At 40.0% G+C, this 18,452-nt stretch overlaps 1 protein-coding gene across 1 annotated transcript; it reads right to left on the bottom strand.

Moving 5' to 3' along the window:
• Nucleotides 1-356: 356 nt before the first annotated feature.
• Nucleotides 357-18,439, bottom strand: INTS2 (integrator complex subunit 2). Its single transcript, XM_062012613.1, has 24 exons — nucleotides 18,117-18,439; nucleotides 17,337-17,475; nucleotides 16,592-16,694; nucleotides 16,234-16,347; nucleotides 15,474-15,604; nucleotides 15,204-15,377; nucleotides 14,451-14,677; nucleotides 13,544-13,669; nucleotides 12,897-12,968; nucleotides 12,687-12,801; nucleotides 12,000-12,068; nucleotides 11,458-11,592; nucleotides 10,806-10,982; nucleotides 10,072-10,180; nucleotides 8,964-9,068; nucleotides 8,387-8,551; nucleotides 7,997-8,198; nucleotides 7,349-7,474; nucleotides 5,614-5,803; nucleotides 5,072-5,323; nucleotides 4,321-4,428; nucleotides 2,975-3,080; nucleotides 2,625-2,801; nucleotides 357-1,979 (listed from the first exon to the last, which is right to left on the bottom strand). Exons 1-24 carry the CDS (start codon nucleotides 18,407-18,409, stop codon nucleotides 1,810-1,812), a joined length of 3,585 nt encoding a protein of 1,194 aa, XP_061868597.1. The 5' UTR covers nucleotides 18,410-18,439; the 3' UTR covers nucleotides 357-1,809.
• Nucleotides 18,440-18,452: the final 13 nt, after the last annotated feature.

Below are 18,452 nucleotides of genomic sequence, written 5' to 3'. Positions count from 1 at the left end.
GATGATGGGCGCGGATGATGATGGGCGCGGGAAGCGATGGCGAAGCACTTCAGCTATCTCTTTATAATTTACCGCACTTGTCAGCTTTCACACTGCATTGGGAGCTGAAGGCGAGTAATGGTTTACCGTTGTCAGTGGCTTTTCGGTATCACACCACAGGAAAGCCCTCAGAGGAGAAGCCCCCATGTCCTCTGCTCCCCAGGGAGCTTCCCTCCGGTCACACTGGGTACAAAATAACGCAGGCAACTCCCCTTGAAAGCAAAAGTACGAGTGCCTATGGCGTGATACACTGGGGTATTTCCATTTACATACCACTGCAACACATAAAATTACACTCAGAGGAAAAAAATACCCACGAATACATACATTTATTTACATACTTTACATCAAGATGACAAAAATACACTGAGTAGCCAGATGGTGTTATGGGATGGTTACAGCACACTGGTAAACCTGGAATGAAAAGCCCAGTGTGTCTGGCAATTTAGTAAAAACCATCCTACACTGCTGTACAACAAAGGCAGAAGACAAGTTATGCAAGACCTTCCCAAGGCCACATTTGAAAAACAGACCATTACTTCTGGAACATAAACTGTTCTTAATGGTAAATTATTTATTTAAGTACCCTGGTTGCTGACCATTAAGAAAAAGTAAGTGGGGGATTGACAAGTTTAGCAATTCAAGTGTGTTGAAGTACTACACTCAGTTCTGTCACAACAGCCAAAACGTAACTTTCTTTCTCTGCTGCCAAAGCATGTAGTACCTCATGTAAGAGCTTGTGCAATCTTCACAAAACTCCCAAATATTGCACCACACACCCTCTTCTGCAATGCCTCAGAACACAGCCATTGAGGCTAAATCCTGCAGCTTTTGTATATGAGAGAAACAACTTCATGCATGAAGCACAAACATTCAAGCCTTCCTGTCCACCAAGCTGCAGGTAACCATTTTGGTATGGCTGAATTCCTTTCATTAAAGGGAAATTAAACTTCTCCCACAGTCATCTTGTATTTTTTTTTTCAATCTTAACCTGATGATAGCTTTAAATACTTTGCACTTACTTCTTGAAGCCTTTCTCTTTTAAACAAAGTGATATTAAAAAATACTAAACCACCTGAGCTGCAGTAAAAATATATGTTCTTTAAAAATCACATTTCTACAGCTCATCTTGTAGTACTGATTTGCAAAGACATTTTCAGACTAGTTTTGAACTCTTAATGAAGGCTGGTTGATCTTTAAATGAAGTTCTTGATCTCATGAACCAAAAATTTGACCAATGTTTTGAAATATAAAAGACAAAAAAAGTTAAAGCTTTTTTTTTTTAGAGTGTAACATGATGATACAAGTCATTTATACCACTTTTTCAAGTCTTCCTTGGAGTATTTCATTTCTTCTTGCTCTGCATGGCTCTCGAAGAGTAGCAGTTCATTTAACTTCAGCTAAGCACTTCAGTCTCAAATTTTATTCCCCCATCTCTCTCCTGTTTGCTCAATAAAGTACGTAATCACTTTTCAGAGTGTTATAAAATCCTTTCAGATGTGTTGCTCTAACACTTCAGAAACCAAACGAGGCTGAAAAAATTACACTTGGTTTCACTGGAAATTATTTACCGACCTCATCAGCCTCACAAGTTCTCACTGGAAGCAACATCAACCTCCTTATAGAATTCTTTTTCTTTTCAGCCATAACTGAATTGCATGAATGAAAAACATGGACTTCTTGTGCTCCACTTCCTCAGTCCACTTGTCACCTTCCTCCAAATGTAGGCACCATGGAACTAGCTCCAGTACAATTCCATTTGTGTTTTCCCTAAACTCCACTAACGCTCATGTTAATTATTTGGATGATGGTATTCTCAACACACTGGCATAACCGAACATCGGGGTCTGTGCTTGCTATGTCCCTTGAACAACTTTTGTTAGATGAATCTTTACAAAGTGCTGACACTTCATATGGCTTCTCCTTTAGTTGCTGAAGACCTAGAAAATTAAGGAGCAGCAGTAAAGTACATCTAAATAAAGACTTTAAAACACCCTGTTATCTTACACCTATAACACAAACATGTATGCCATGAAATTGCAAATCGGAGCCACCACTATTTCATGCACCAGGCTTAACTTCACAGATTCTTTCTAGAGACTCTGCAACTTTTCTCTTTCATTTATGCATGTCTGACTCCTTTGTGTTTTTTTATATATCCTCTTTTAATAATACCCTGGCATCTGGGAACCTTGTATCACAAGAACAGAGCATTTGTCTTTAGACAGAAAAAAAGACACAAAAATATGCTCAAGATCAACTGATACACTTAAACAGTTAATCCATGTTCACACAATCACTGTATATTTATCCAACCATGCTGTGTCATGTGTAAGACTTCATGTAGCTCATTTGACTTTGCACTTCCAACAGCTTAAGGAAGATTTGTGTGGCCATTATGCCTCAGCTGAGGGCCTGAAACGTCCCTTTTGAGCCCCTTTAAACTCTCTCTTTCAACCCAGTAAATCCACATATCCCTGTTCCTTTACAACAGCAGTAAATTCATACTGCACTCAAACTTTGGAAGCATTGACAACATTTTCTCCCTGGGACCATGCCATTACTTTTGAATATATTTTACTTACGTGTAATAATTGGGTCAAAGTCTCTTGTCTGTGTAGCAACATCTGAGGCACAAACTTGTCCTATTTGTATCAGCAGAGACATAATATCCTCATACAAAGGAGGAAAGGCTTGACAGAATGACACCAAACAAGGCAGAGTCGGCATAAAAAAGGTATAGCGCTTCGACTGGGTTAAAACTATCAAGGAAAAGGAAATGGTTAAATTAGAAGGAACTATTATATAATTCCAGTCAAGATTTGTTATTTTTACATTCATAATTAACACAGTAGCATTTAGCCACAACTGTATTCAACCTAGACAAATACTTTGAATTTGCACACTAATGTTTTTAGGGTGCTGGAGTGCTCACCTGTGAGTAGGGTTCCCATCACATTGATAGCTAAACGAGCCACGCTGAGAGATTTAGGTAGTGCATACTGGATACACAGAAATGAAAGTAACTGGATGGCAAATATCTGTTAAGTAGACAAAAGGGGAACAAGCAGTAAAGTTACAGATTGCTTTGCACTTTCTATCCAAAGCTCTTCACGTAACCTATGAGTCCGTAAATATTCTGTTTGCCAAGATATTGTCATTTTTTTTTCTGTTAATGGTAAGAAAAAAATAGCCACAAATATTAAACATTAATCAAAGGACCAGCATTAGTGCTTCAACCCCTCCACACAAACAATAACCATGAGCAACAAAGCAACACACAATTTGCAGTGTAATACTTGTAAAAGCTGTTTAAGGTCTGACGTGTTCTAGTTTTGACTTTCATTGAGTGTCCTCTCATCAGTAGTAACTTAATATTTGAGTGGGATTCAATAAGAGCAACTACAAAGTTGGCTTCATATAGAAAACAGAGAAATCTTTAGCCCAACAAATTCCAGTTACCTACAACTAGCCAAATATGTAATCTCCCCTTGTCAGAGTGTACTAAACCAGGGCCTACAAACTGTTTTTAAAAGCAATTATACATGAGTATTTGCCATGAGTGGTCATAATCATCATAAGAAGACCCTCAAAAGTATTGGTGAAACAAAAATCAAACTGCTGAGCCTGTAGTGAGAAGAAACCACCACTCTTCAGATTCAAATACCTAAACTTCTGAGGAAAGCTGCACATGTCATTCTAGCAGCCCTTGCTCTTGCAGTTAGACCAGTTAAAGAACTGGTATGACAACTGGCAAAGGTGAAATTTGAATTGATTTAGAAATTTACACCTTATAGTCTGGTCCCAAGTTTGTTTCAGGAAACAGTAGTAATATTGCCTGGAAAAAGACTTAGTAGTCAAACTTTTCATGAGAATGAATAAAATGTATTGTTGTACAGAGCATCTTTGCAATGTAAAATGTAAATCTTCACAGAAGTTCCTGTACTTTTAAAGTATCAGATAAAAAACAAGTAGGCAAAAGTTTTGCCATCTGATTTATACTCAATGTAAAAAAAATAAATGAAAGTCACAACAGGAAAGTGCTTTTTTTTTCATGTTCTTGAAGGCAATGTTGAAATTCATGAGTTTTTTTCCTGAACCAATGTACAGAGGTGTGTTAGAGGAGTTGTCACAACTGCTGTTTGAAAGGGATTTACCTTAATATCCCAAGCAAGTTAAAACAGGACTTTTTTAGTGATCCTTTTATTTTCTCCCCTTAATCAATCCTTCATCAGGGTTAACTACTTACAGTGATTGTCAAACTGGATGACTGTACAGTACCTGTTTTTCAAGTTCAGGCTGGGCAATGAGCTCTGGTATGAAATCCAGACAGATGTGCATGGATGGAATCCCCGCCACTGTCAGTGCCAGAAGTTCACATGGATAACCCTGTGATTAAGAAAACACACACAACAGAGGTGTTGTAAAACTTCTGCTTCAATTAGGAGGATTTAATTATTAAAATTGGATGTGTATTAATGCTTTTTTCAAACCAAATGTACTTGCAAGTCTCTTGTTCAGAATTATGAGCAACAGGCTCATATCCCAGCGCACCACAAGGAAGGCTGGGTGACAAACCCAGGGTCTCAATCACTTAATTATCCCCATGTTTACACTTCAAGCCAAATTAGAGTTTTGAATAAAGGATTTACTAATTTAAAAACATAGCCAGGAAAATGTAACCCACAAAAAGTACAGAACAAGTAACTATCAGATGATTAAGCCAGTTTCTCTTGGCTTAGAATGGACAAACTATTTTGGTATAAGAACGGGCAGAGGCACAAACAAAGTGTGTGTTTAATGATGAGGAAGAGGTATAGTTTAGGTGCACCCTTCTCAGCTACAACACAGAGTTCAAGCACTGAAATATGGAGGAAATGTAGGTACTACAAATCTGTCCAGACAGGAAGCAGAAAAGTGGGCCATTATCATTTCTGAGGAACACAACAGCACTCAATATCCTTTGATGACTTCACTTGTCTCTTTCTTAATCAGAGAAACCACGAAAAAACTAAAATAGTGCAAAGCAAACCTGGAAATGAACTAGTTTGACTATGTTGGGATCAGCTATATACATCTGATGCAGCAGACAGCAGATCAGACACTGGACCTCTCGAAGATTACACAACAAGCTATCTTCTTCTTCGGGTTCAGGACTCTTAGGGACAGAGTCTGTGGTACCATGAACAACACTCTTTAGCAAACTGTGGGTATTACTGTTCTGGTCTTTCTCTTCTTCTGTAGGTAAACATATTTCTAGAAGAATCTGCACAGCAGCACTGTCCTGTGAAGAAAATAACCAACAGAACATGCATTAGAAACCCCAGTGAAATCAAATCAATCAAACATGTTTAAGAAACAGACGACTTTCAAGTGGCTAGAAGTTCTAGCTGTAGATTTTACTGTTGATAGAATAAAAAAACCTCTCAGTTTAAGAATCACAAATCCTATAGAAGAATTTAAAAAATCAGTAACAAATAATTAAAACGTCTCCTTTTTAATTATTTGTTACTGTATTTCTGTTCTATCATTGCCTTTCCTCACTCATTTAACATCCATTTCTCTCCCCCTTACCTGAGCAGCCAGCAATGCATTTTTTAACTCTTCCCTTGTAACTTCTGGGGCCTCTGGACCCATTGCATTGTTTTGTGATGGCCTGATGTCCTGCTCTGCTGTTTCTTTCAGGTGAGAGTTGAGGTAAGCTTTTGAAGCAAGAAGATAGCCATTCAACATGTGCAAATTTATATCCATCAGAGGAGGACTCCTGATATAGGAGAACATGATGAAAAAAAGGCATTTCAGTAGGCAGAACGAGAAGACAGTAATAATATGAACCAATTAAAAGCAGTCCTCAAATGCTCACTTGGTCATGGTTGGTTCACAATAAAGTTGTTTTCCCTAACAGAGCTAAAGGTCACAATCCCCTCTGCTGCCTTGCCATTCAGTCATGCTTCTCTCATGCACACACATGTATGCATATACTCTGCAAAAACAAGGAAGTACTGAAGAGACTAATTTCTGATGAACAAAGGAAACCCAAGATGGGTCATTTGTTCATGAATTAAGGAAAAACAATTCTCTGAACAATAGGGAAAAGTGAGGCAGACAAGCTCTGAATTGATTCCACAATACTAACACGACACTTTCCAAATCACATTGGTTTGTAAATCTCCCTAATAGTTTTGGAAATGTAGGATTTTCAATCTGCACCCAAGGCTGAAGGGGCATACATATAAATATTTCCCCTACGGGCTGGGGATTAAAGATGTCACCAACAGAAACTTGAAATCTAGCAGAGTTGTGGCAACTCAAATGAAAATTGTATTCAGGGCTCACTGCTAAAAGGCAAGGAGAGACAGATGCATACAAACAAGGACATGAAGAACAAATCAAGCTGACTATTAGCCATTTATTACGAACAAAAGGATAATAAAAAAGAGGGGGAAATAAACCACAACTGATAGGAAACATGGAAAAGAATACACAGCAATTAGGCTGGAGGCTAAACTACATTTTAAATGATTAACCATATCTTTCTAGAGTAACAGATGCAAATTGCCTCATTGCTATGAAAAAAGTTACCATTTCCAATTCTGATTTATTGTTTCCATTTCATATTCTTCCTAAAAAGTTGGTCCGTTGCTATCTGTTACGGTAATTTTTACTACTTAAATTCTCAGCTTATTCTTCTGCATCAGAGCCATAAAGCTGCAATACATATCCTCTGTCACCACTGACATCTAGAGGAACTAAATTCTAAGTACCACTAAAAGATTTCCTTGGTAAATTAAGCAAATCTACCTTTGTTATACCCATCAAGCACACGCTGGCTGAGCCTGTTTACCTAAAAAGATGGAATACCTACAGGCCCATGAGGGATGGCAAAAGACAGTGTGCAGCAGAAGGATGATACAGCTACAACCTCAACCACCACCACCACCATGTGGCAGCAGCCATTTTAAGCATGCTGCAATGTCTGTTTGGAACAAATTCACACCCACTAATCCAAAATGGATGATCTATGTACAAATCCCCAAGTTTCCAAAAACAGAACTGGGTGTAAGGGTGTCCGGCACAACACTGGCTGGACAGTATGACATGCTGAAGCAACACAGACAGCTCAGTCCTCACATCAACAAGCTTAATACAAAAAAGATGGAAGTTAGAAGCTCATATCATTAGCTTGAAAATATGTTTTGAAGTGCAGAAAGCTTTTGTAAGTTTCCTGTGAGACACTTTTATGGTTAGCATTCACTACATATCAATGTAAGTACCATAGGACATAAAAAATCAGGAGGGAGGTGCTTACCTATGAACTCTCTGGTCACATCTCAGTACAATCAAAGGATCAATCATCAGATCATTCTGGGTGTACTTCTGCTGCCGGATTGTTTTTACTGAAGGCTGCAGAGCATTAACAGTCATCACCCACAACCTAAAATGAGATTATCTTTAGAATTTTTTTCATTCATGGATGAGAGAATAAGGATCACATCAGTATCTGGACGCTCCCTCATCTCAATTGGCTGTATTTTTTTCTAGGCCTATCAAGGAGCAAAACCCCCATGCATTTGCAGCCTGTGAAGTTAACCAAGACATAGTGAACTCACATTAACTGCAATTACAGCAATCAAACTGTTTGCACTGCAACAGAGCACCCACAACCTCAGAAAAGCCATGGTCTGACTGGAGGGAGCTTGTGTTCCATCAGTAACTTCTCAAAAACAACACACACTATAAAATCATAACGCAGCATTTTAAGCAAACTGGTGACTCCCTTTCCCCCAGAACAAGAATTTTCTTCCTTTCAAATGCAAAGGTTAAACATTTCAACAAAGCAAAAAGGAACACAACTCTGTGACATTCTGTTCAGTCACAACCTCCAGTTTCCCAGACAAAGGCACAGTGGCATTCTTTTTGAAACAGGAAGTGGCAACAAACAGCATTTTGAGCCTACCTTCTTGGCATCACAGTGTTAAGAACCATCCAAAGTTTGTTGACAGTCTGAAGAATCCTCCGAGGGACGCCGGCATTCAGCAGGCGGTTCATGTTTGATGTCAATACTTCCGCATACGGGATCAATTCACCAGCTGACAGAAGTGTTAAATGTTCCAGGATCTGCATCAGCTGGGTGTGATTTCCAGGCAGCATGGAAAATGCTACAAAATAAAGACAGTAAGATCTTGGTAAAAACTGGACTTCTGACATTTTTCTGACTTGGCAGCAGAACAGTTTCACCACACAAATGCAGCACGATCAAAGGAATTAAATGGCAACACGTTTCCAAATCCACTCTATTGCAAGCAATGTGGAAGGAACGCTGTTTACTTCACATGAAGTCAGTTACCTTCTTGGAGCTGTTTGGGAGAGTGATTCTTCGCAATGTTTGTAAGAAGCATCCTCCTCAGTAAGGCATCAGTGCCTGTGATCTGTTCCTCACAGATCCAGTCTTCCACGATGCAGAGGTGTGGATAGTTAGTTGCAAGAAGGCGTAGCAGTGCAGAATGCAAGCCTTTAGGGGCATTAAGAGAGTACATAGCTCAGATTTGAGTAGCTACAACTTTCACTTGAACACATTTGTGCCTATCACTTCAACAACAGACCTTAACTGCCAGGAAGTTCAATGAGTTTGCAAGTCTATAGCCTGATCCTCTTAACTCCAACAGAAAGGAAAAGCTACCTTTTAGAAAGCTGGGAGGACTCACCTTTAATTAATAATTCTCAGGCAATTTCTACTCTAAGACCTAAGTAGGGAAGACCTACTCTAAAATGAACTGCCTTCCTCAAACTTTCACTATTACTTTTCAAACATATAGATACTACTGACAGATTTTAAAAGAAAGAGAAAGGAAGGCACACTGGGAAACAATGAGGAGCTGGAAGCCTTCCTTCTTTGCACATTAGACTTTCACACACAGATATACCTCCCAGTTCCTGCTGCAGCCCTTGTGCCTGTCGGATGAGGTACTTGATTGGAATCTGATCCATTAATGCTGAAGAGTAAGACTTGGGCTTTTTCTGCATGGCAGCTGTAAGGGAACAGGACAAGAAACCAAACATAATAGTTAGGAGCTGGAAAACATTACTGCCTCAACTGAATCCACAAGGAAAATCTAAAGCACCTGTCTATATAATCCAGATTAAATAGACAAAATCTCAAATAATACATCTCACTCCCATTAAAGTGTTCAGTTAAGCTCTTTGGGAAACCATTTCTGTGAAGATTTCCATGTAAGGGTTTTCCTGGCATTTAGCTTTGTTTGCAAGATATCCATGAGGTCTTTGACCAAGTCCAAGCAGTTTTCAGATCACAGCTCAAATCTGTACTCTCTTAAAAAACCCAGGGTTATCAGTTAGTACATGGAATTCAAACTGCTGGCATACACAACATCCTGTAGTGAGGTGGAGGTTGGTTATAAATGCAGGAAGAAGTGTAATTGATTTTAGAGCATGTCTGTCTTCCTTGAATAGCACGAAGCAAATAGCTGTTGAATGCTGGAGTTTTGCACCCTGAAACAGGCAGGTAAAAACACCCACCAGATAGAAACATTGTGTTTTCGCTGAAATTGAACTAGTCAATAAACTACACAACCTTCATTCAGAATTGATTTAAAGTCTCAATTTTAGAAGTAAAAAGGGATCATCCAGTATTGTCAACTAGAAAATTGCCAAAGCAAAGAAATGTGTGTGTGAGTTCCGAGGACATCTGAATAAATGGAGATCTGATGTAACTAAGAAGTCTTTAACTGTTGCTGTCTTTATTAGATGCTCATAAACATTTCTGGTAACTTTTTAGCTAGTTTAGACCTTTTTTCATCTGGAAAACAAACCAATCAACTACACAGTTTTAGGAGAAACTTCATCTCCTGAATTCCTACAGCAATACTGTATTTGCTATTAGAATCTGAACTTTTTATGCTGTGCTTGAATCTGATGGCAACACGAACTTGGGTTTAAGGAAAGAAATCCTCTCTTTGCATTGAATTTTCAGTTGATCTGTTTCCAGATGCACTCACACATTATATCACTCACCTAATATCTTGGTGTTTGCCAGAAGTGCTTCTTCATATGACAGGACATAGTAGAGGACAAGCAGCTGTGTTGTGATGCTGTAGCGTTGGGTAAGACGAGTATTTTCTCCCTGTACATAAAACCATACACAAAGGTCATTTTAAAGTTCCAATTCTTGGCAATAAAAATGTAGTTTACCTGCAAATATGAAGAAAGATATGGCAGTAAGCCCTGTTTAAAAATATGAAGCCATATGAGGTCCAAGCTGAAAGTTGCACTAATAAGGAGTAATCCCAGATTTCAATGCTTGCCACACATTCTACACGTGTCCAAGTGACCATTCTCATACTTCTAGCAAAATTAAAATGCATCTTTCAAAACCAGCTGGAATGCCTCAGTTAATTGTTTTATCTAACAATATCAAGTTGGTACAAAAATGATACAAATCCAACACAAAAACCTCCATTTTTCAACTCATTAATTGCTTTTCATTGCATTTTTAACAGCGTTAAGTCAGCAAGTTCCCAAGGAAAAGGGCAAAAGCAGGACAGACAGCAATGCTCCTAAATATCTGAGTAGAACCACCACGATTCAATTCAAAACACAGATTATCACTGTAGCAGAAGGCAGTTCACAATACAGGCATTAAAGATGAAAAGTGAGGCAATTTCTGGAACCTGCATCAAGCAGATACACAAAACAGTGAACTCTATACTCACATGAAAGTACACGAAAGAAACAAGCAAATAATTTACCCCTGAGAGTCCTTGAAAAACATTCAGTATCTCCTGTTCTGTGACAGGCTGATTTGTGGCCTCCGGGTTGGATTTAGATGCAGGAGTAAGGATTGAGTTAATGTAGACATCAATGAGAGGAAGCAACTGAGGATGGAGTGGAGTGGTTGTTTCACAGAGCTGCCGATAGATCCAGTCCTAGAACAAACCATGACATTGCATGTTCCCTTTCAAAAGCTGGAGGGCAATTTTGTTTGTTTGCAAGTTCATTCCCATTTAACTAGTTACAAAAAATGTAACTGAATGAGGCTTTGAAAGTCTAATACCAGCTCTGAGCCAGGCTTGGTCATAAACTGTACATCCTGGACCATGCTCTGTACAGACCCACCAATAAAACTTATCCCATCTGGAAATATCATCCTGACTATGATTCTAGTAAGAACAGATAGGGAGGGAGAGATAACTTTCTTATTAACTTCACTAAGATGTAGTCTCTGCATTTACGGAGATAAAACTGGGTACAGTCACTAAATACACAGATCCTTCTTAAATTACATGGTCATAGGATATACAATTCATCATGAACTCTGTTCCTACAATTCAACCAAAAAAACAGCCTGCAAAACCTAGTCAACATTCAAAATTATCAACAGAAATAGAAAGAGGGTCATACCTTAATGGACACTTTGTGCTTGGTGAATGAGCGGCTTTTTAAAAGCTGGTAAATGCAGTGAATAGGTAAAAAGCCAGTGATGTTGGCACTGAGATTGCCTGTAACAGGCACACGAACTGCATGGGCTGTAACAACCTAAAGGAAAGTTACAATTAACAAGAAAAATATCACAAATATTCCTCTTATCATAATGCATAAGCATAAGATGACAGTGTCACACAGCTACACTCTTTCTGGCATTTGCTTGGTTTTGGTTGTTGTAGTTTCATACAGTATGTGTAAAACTTGGTGAATGGTTTCCTGCTACTGCAAAAAATAATGTCCTAGGGGATAATTTTTCTCCTCTTCTTCCCCATTATTTAAAAAAGCAAAGTATTGAATAAGTACAATCATATCAGAGTACAAAAAGAAAGAGACAAGGTTCTTCAGTACCAGCAAGGCTTGGATTCTTCTTGTAGGTCAAAATAAAGTGATTACAGAAGAAAGAAAAAAGAGGGGAAAAAATAAAGAAGGAAAATAAATAAGACCTAGGCTTAAAATACCTGTTCAGTGAAAATCTCCTGTGTGAAGATTGTCTTCATTCTGCTGAGTGAGCTGGGCTTAATAACAATCTGAAACGAATAACAAAGTACTTGTAATTTTAAGTTTTAGCTTTCTAACAAATACATACTGCAAATTTATTTTATAAACTGTTAACTTTTAACCTTTCTAAACTTGTCTTCACTGGGATACCAGGAAAACATTCATACCTCTACTTCAAATGTAAACTAAAAATGTTTTCAATTGTCACGAGCTCATCAATCCATTTTTTATCCTAAAAACTATCTACCTAGTAGGTGCTGCCTTTTACATTTGCTGAGACATTGTTTCACCAAAACTGAAGGCAAGTCTCCCTCAGTAATTCTCAGAAGTTAGTTACTGCATACAGAAACACTTCTCTAAACTATTTTAAGTGTCTGCAGCTCAGTTTGGAAGACCTACTTCCATGAGTGCTGGAAAAAAGCTCATCTCTTGCAAACGATTTCAACATGTCATCACTTTGAGAAGACACTTTATCATATCATTCTATCATTGTTCGTTATTTTTATAGAGGAACTAATTTAGTTACCTCTTATTTTACTTTACATTTGCTTTCAGTATATTAGCAAAAAGAAAAGAGTATAAATACACAGTAAAAAGTTAATTTTAACTGAGACAAATACATGTTCTAGAAACAGTTTAGGATATACCTTCATTCCCAAAGTGGAGCAGACCAAATCAATGATAGCACTGAGCTGATTACTATGGAAATACATGGCTACCAAGAGCAGCATCTCTCCAAAAGAAGCAGACACACCAGAAATGCTAATGATAAGAAAGAGGAAGAGTTAATTTCCAATAGGACATAAGTAAATGTGAGATTACTGGAATCATTAAAAACAAAAGGAGGTTGCACTCACCTTTCAAAGTAAGCTTCTTCCTTTATCATCCAACTAAGCCACATGACCATGAGCTGCTCCTGTTCCGGGGTGCTGCACAAAGAAACTCCGTAAAAGATCCTTTTCCCAGGAACTACTACTAGTTTTATTAACAATTCCTAACAGAAAAGTCTACATTTGAGGAATCTGATGCCAGAGCACACTTTGTCCCTTTCATTTTAGCACCCATCAGCTGATCAGCACTGATATGTAGCACAAACCTCAAGCCAATTGCCAGGCAATTTCCTCTGGAGTGTACACAACAAAAAGCTACATCCATGAAATATCTACACTGCTGCTCTTTTGAACACTCCCTCTTAAGCACTTAGATATAAACTCATTCAGTGGAGAAGTGAACTAGTAAGGCCTACTTGAGCCTTCTAAAATCATTCCAAACCAAGCTAACGCCAACATTTCCCTCTCATAAGACTTGCTATAAACAAGAGGGAGAGCAGAGTGCAGAGTGGAACATCAACTCACTCACTGCAGCGTGAGACAAATCCCTTCCATCTGAGATTTGTATAAAGAATTGGGAGAGAAAAACCATGCAGCTCTGGGGAGGTCATTAATGCCTTAACAGTGCTAAAACAGTAATATCTCTACAAAGGTCCTACTTTATTGAGAGGTACCTGACCAGAGTGGAGAAGGCCAGAAGCATACAAAAGGAAAGGGACACAAAGCGAACACCAGCTGGAGTTGCAGGTGGCCGACTGGTCATCAGCTGCAGTAGCTGCTCAGCCTCTTCATCAGTTGGCCTGGACAGGACAGAAAAAAGACAAAACCCACGCTGATAATTTGAAAGGGAAGAGATCTCCAATCTCATCACAATGGTTAAAGATTAAGTTTTCTCTGTTACTTCATTTATCAAGTTGCCACCAACAAATGAGTATCAAGATTAAGTGGCAATTCTCTTTTAACTTAAAGACGTAAAAATCTCTATAAAGAGATAACAACAGTGAGAAAACTTCCCCAGGATATCACCTTTGCCTGTTAGTACAAAATACCTAAATTTAAACTAACACCACATGAAGATGATACATTAGTGCACTCTAAAAAGTAAAAGCAGAGGAACAGAAATTCTAAACTCATGGAGCACATGAGCAAAGAGCTTTCAGCTGCTTTTTCTTGACTTCTTTTAACAAGTCAGTAGAATTGATTTTGCAGCATTAGAGCCACGTTTCTTGCGTTACTGTAGATTTTGTTTAAATCAGCAAAGTTGATAAACAGATCTTTACCATTAGAATGAAAAAACCTTCTTGCTGAGAACAGTACTAGAAAGTAACTAATATATGTGTGTCCATAGATCTTGGTAGTACATATTTGCTCTCTGCACTATAAAGACACCTCATTTAACTGGCAGCTCCAGCCCTCAGCCCATGAGAAGAGCCTCCTCTAGTTCTAGAACTGGTGAGTGCTGCCAGGACTGTTTCAAGGACATAATGGCATTAAGAGACAGCTCATGTTAGAAGCGTCCAATCTCTGCTTAAATGGACAAACAGTGAATAAAAACACAGAGGGCATTAAAACATGCATTACTTCAGCCCAGCAATTCCCATCAAAGCACAATAGAGACGTAACAATGCGCTGGCTTTCACGACATGCTCTTCCTTCAGTCCTGAATACACAGACACATTTGGCTCCATATCAACATCTGCTTCTTCAACAATGTGTGTGCTGCGAACCGTGGGAAGGATTCCCATGAGCTCCAGGAGCAGCTGCCTCCTCATTTGCCAAAGCACAGAACTGATATTATCTCTTTTTCTCTGTGTAAGAGGTTAAAAGATGAGAACAACAATGTCAAACTCATCTCATCAAACAACATATTACATAAGAGCTGCCACAACAATGAAGTCAAAGGGAAAAAAGGGGTGGGAAGAGAAACCTCTTTTAAATACAGTCTTCAGTATCAGGGCAACAGACAACACATGATCATATTAAAATAGCTTATTAGATAAAAATACAAGCTTTTACTAACTCAACTAACTAAGCAAGTTGAGCCACAACTTCCTATTGTGAACACTGAGGATGAACACATTTATCAGGTAATAGACACAATATTCCCTCATTTCCATGCAAAAAATCTCACAGGAAAGACCAAAGAGGTGTCTTCAGGAACAGTCCTCATAGACCTTATGATCTCATTAGAAGAGATTGCCTTCTAAAGGTTGCTCCAAGACATGCAACAGTATTGATGTGCATTCAGACAAATACGGGTGCCCACATAGAGAGGAGTTACAGGCAGCTGTAAGGACACTTTCTTTAAAGCAGAGTATTCCAAGATTTTCATACCTGTTGGCCATTTCTGATAAAAGTTCCAAACCAAGTTCGAACCTTTGCATTTGTCCCAAGTAGCAAACCACTCACAAAACACACCAGGTCACTCACTCCATCATCTGAAGATTCATTTTTAGTGTGATCCAAGGTCAAAGCCACACCGAGACCTGGTAGATGACACTCTTCCACCTAGGTAAAATGCTCAGGCTTAATCATATTTTTTGTTTTTAAAGCTCCAACAAGGGTGACAATTACAATTCTCAGGACAGACTAACGCCACCTTACCACCATGCCTCGGACCCTGAGAGCTTGGGAAGGGTTCATTTTACACAGGTGGCGAAGGGCTTCTGTTCTCCGACGGCCTCCAACACTTTCCTCATCCTGTCGTTCACCATTCTTAATCAAACCTCTGCAGACTAAACATCCCACAGGAGGTGTAAGTAGATTTGGCTTTTCTAACAGAAAGCCACATAAACATAAACACACAGAGCTGAGCTCACCGGGATGTATTAGCTGGGCCTTGTCTGGGCATGAACTTGTGATCTATACTATATAGCCACAATGAGAAAACGGTCTCTCCTCAGAGAAATTACAGAGTCATTAAAGATTTATGCATCACCCAATTACTACTCATACTCTGTCTAATGGAACCTGTGCATCTGGCAGCCCTGGAGACCAAAAGCTTACTGCAAGGTAAGGGATGCTGAACAGGCACTATCAGTGCAGATGTTTCACCTCATGTTTAAGAACTACTGGCAAAGTTAGACCAGGTTTATAGTTCCAGCCCTTCACTGCCCGAGTCAGCCTTTAGAACAGTAACCTACAGATGAAAAGCTGCAACATGCATGCAGGGAGAATCAACATGATGAGAATGGGAACCCAGCAGCATCTCAAGGTACAGATGCATTCCAATTGTACTTCACAGACCAAACACTCTTCAGTTCAAATATGTACAACATGGTTCGGCCCAGAATTAACTCTATTGCTAGAAATCACTTCAAATCTTTACAAAAAGTAAGGTGGACAAGAAGAAACTCTAACTCACCCTCATTAAAGCTATCAGGGACATTGGCCACCAGAAGGCAGAGGAACCAGGCTCCATTTTTAACGTGCAACAGAGCTTCAGCCACATCAACTATTGGCAACAGTGACGGCAGCTCTGTATAAAAAACAGGGTTTAAAAATCACCACATTTCACTATGAAACAAGAAAAACCTTCTTTTGAATATCCATTTAAATAACAGGCTCAAATCAATGAACAGCAAATCAATCTGTGCTCTATTCTTCTTTCAATGAGCCAGACACAGCCTTGATTAACCTTAAATCAGTCACAAGAGCTCCCAAAGTTGTTTTTTTCACATTTGTAAGAAGTTAGAAAACACTCTAAGTGCAGAATACTACACCTGCTTGCAAAATGCAGAGAACATCTGCTGCCTCCTCCAGATAAACAGGACTCTCGAAGAGCTCGGAAGACTTGAGAAAAAACTCACCATTTGATTCTGACACCTACAAGACATTATTCATCATAACTGAACAGATTTTATGAAGCAGTTTGTCTTACCAGTCTTTTATGGCTTTAAATTCAGCAGATTGAATACATGAAAAACTGTCAAAAACATATAGCTATAAACACAGAACAGGCAAGAAAAATGTTTAGAGTAAGAAATATTTACTAGGGGAAATCCTTCATCATGGCTGCTGTCATTATTTTTTTCCAGAAGGAAGAATAGCAGCTCACTGACAGTTCTAATGGCAAATTTACACATGGAAAATTAAACACTGCAGGGAGGGATGGGAAAGAGAAAACTATGATGGCTAATATACTGTACTGATGCAGCACAAAACCACATTTAGAGAATAGCGTATTACAGAATATACAGAGTCTGTATCCTATTAAGACAAGATTACCCTCATCTGTTCTGAGGAAGAAAGACTTTCTCTAGGAAACTAGCTTCATAAGGAGTTAAATCACAACCCATTATTCATTCAGTCTGAGACTCTGAGTCTTGGTGAAGCAGGTAAGAACTGGAGAAGTGCATTCACAGTCACCAGCAGCACCAGAAACAGAAGCAGACAGTGTATCAGCCTACTCCAAGTACATGTTCACTGACATACAACTCACAAATGTGCAGAGATGGAGAAATGTACCTTATTCATAATTGCCAGCAATTCGCTCAGGACGAGACGAAGGCGACGAGGTGAATCGCTGTGCTCAAATTCCAGCGTCAGCCCATGCTGAAGCTGAGACACCAAGATGCTTTCTCCACTTCCTCCTCCCAGCTTGTGCCTAACAGTCAATATAACAATTATGAAACGTTTCTGTAAACACAGACATAGTGTCAGTTAAAGGAAGACAGTAATTCTGTAAGGATTTCTGCTCTCACGTCAAATAACCAGGAAAGAGTGATGTAACCAAGTACAGGTACAGGAATACTTGTGCTCCAGACCCTTCCCCAGCTTTGAACACGCATCTTTTCAAGTGTGTAGCCCTCAAAGTGCAGCCTCACCAGTGCCCAGTACACGGGAACAATCACTGCCCTGGCTGTACTGGTAAATTATCCAGATGTCAAGGGTCTCTGTTCTCCAGCAGCACCGTCAAGACAATACACCCACCTGATCCATCTCTTCACCTTGTGCCGTCTGCCAGCCACTCTCCCACCCGCTCTCTCACGGGCGGCTCCTCCCAGGGGTATCACACTCCCCCAGACACCGTGGGCTTGGGGGAAGGAGATTCCCCAGATAGCCAAACCCAAACCCAGCTCCTTGTCTGTTGCTCTGTCAAAAACTGTGTATTTCCTACGAGATTACCACAGTACACTAACGCGAAGGGCCGGGTCGGGCCGGCACCCCAACAGCTCTAACAGACGAGCTGGAACAGAAGCGCCACACGGCGGCTTTCACCACACAACCCCCGTTAGTCTGCGTTACCGGAGCTGCTGCTCTTTGCTGGCGTCCTGCTCCAGGGCGTGGAAGTCCACGGACAGCAAAGCCACGATGGAGTTGACCGCCTCCACCCCTGAGAGGAGCCGCAGGATCAGCTTCTTGTCCTGTGCCCAGCTCTGGCTCTGGTCGGCGGGGGCGCAGAGAGCCATGCGCACCAGGCAGGGCAGCAGCAACCGCAGCTCGGGGTCGCTCAGCGCGGCCAGGCGCACCACGTCCACCTTCTGCATGGCCTCGAAGGCGTAAGGACTGACGAACTGGAGGCCGGAGCACTCGGCCATGGCGGAGCCCGCGCCGCCGCGTCCCGCCGCCGCCTCTTCCGGC

The sequence above is a fragment of the Colius striatus genome, chromosome 20 (genome assembly GCF_028858725.1).
Source record: "Colius striatus isolate bColStr4 chromosome 20, bColStr4.1.hap1, whole genome shotgun sequence".
Lineage (NCBI taxonomy): Eukaryota > Metazoa > Chordata > Aves > Coliiformes > Coliidae > Colius > Colius striatus.
This window is presented reverse-complemented; position numbering and strand designations above follow the sequence as displayed.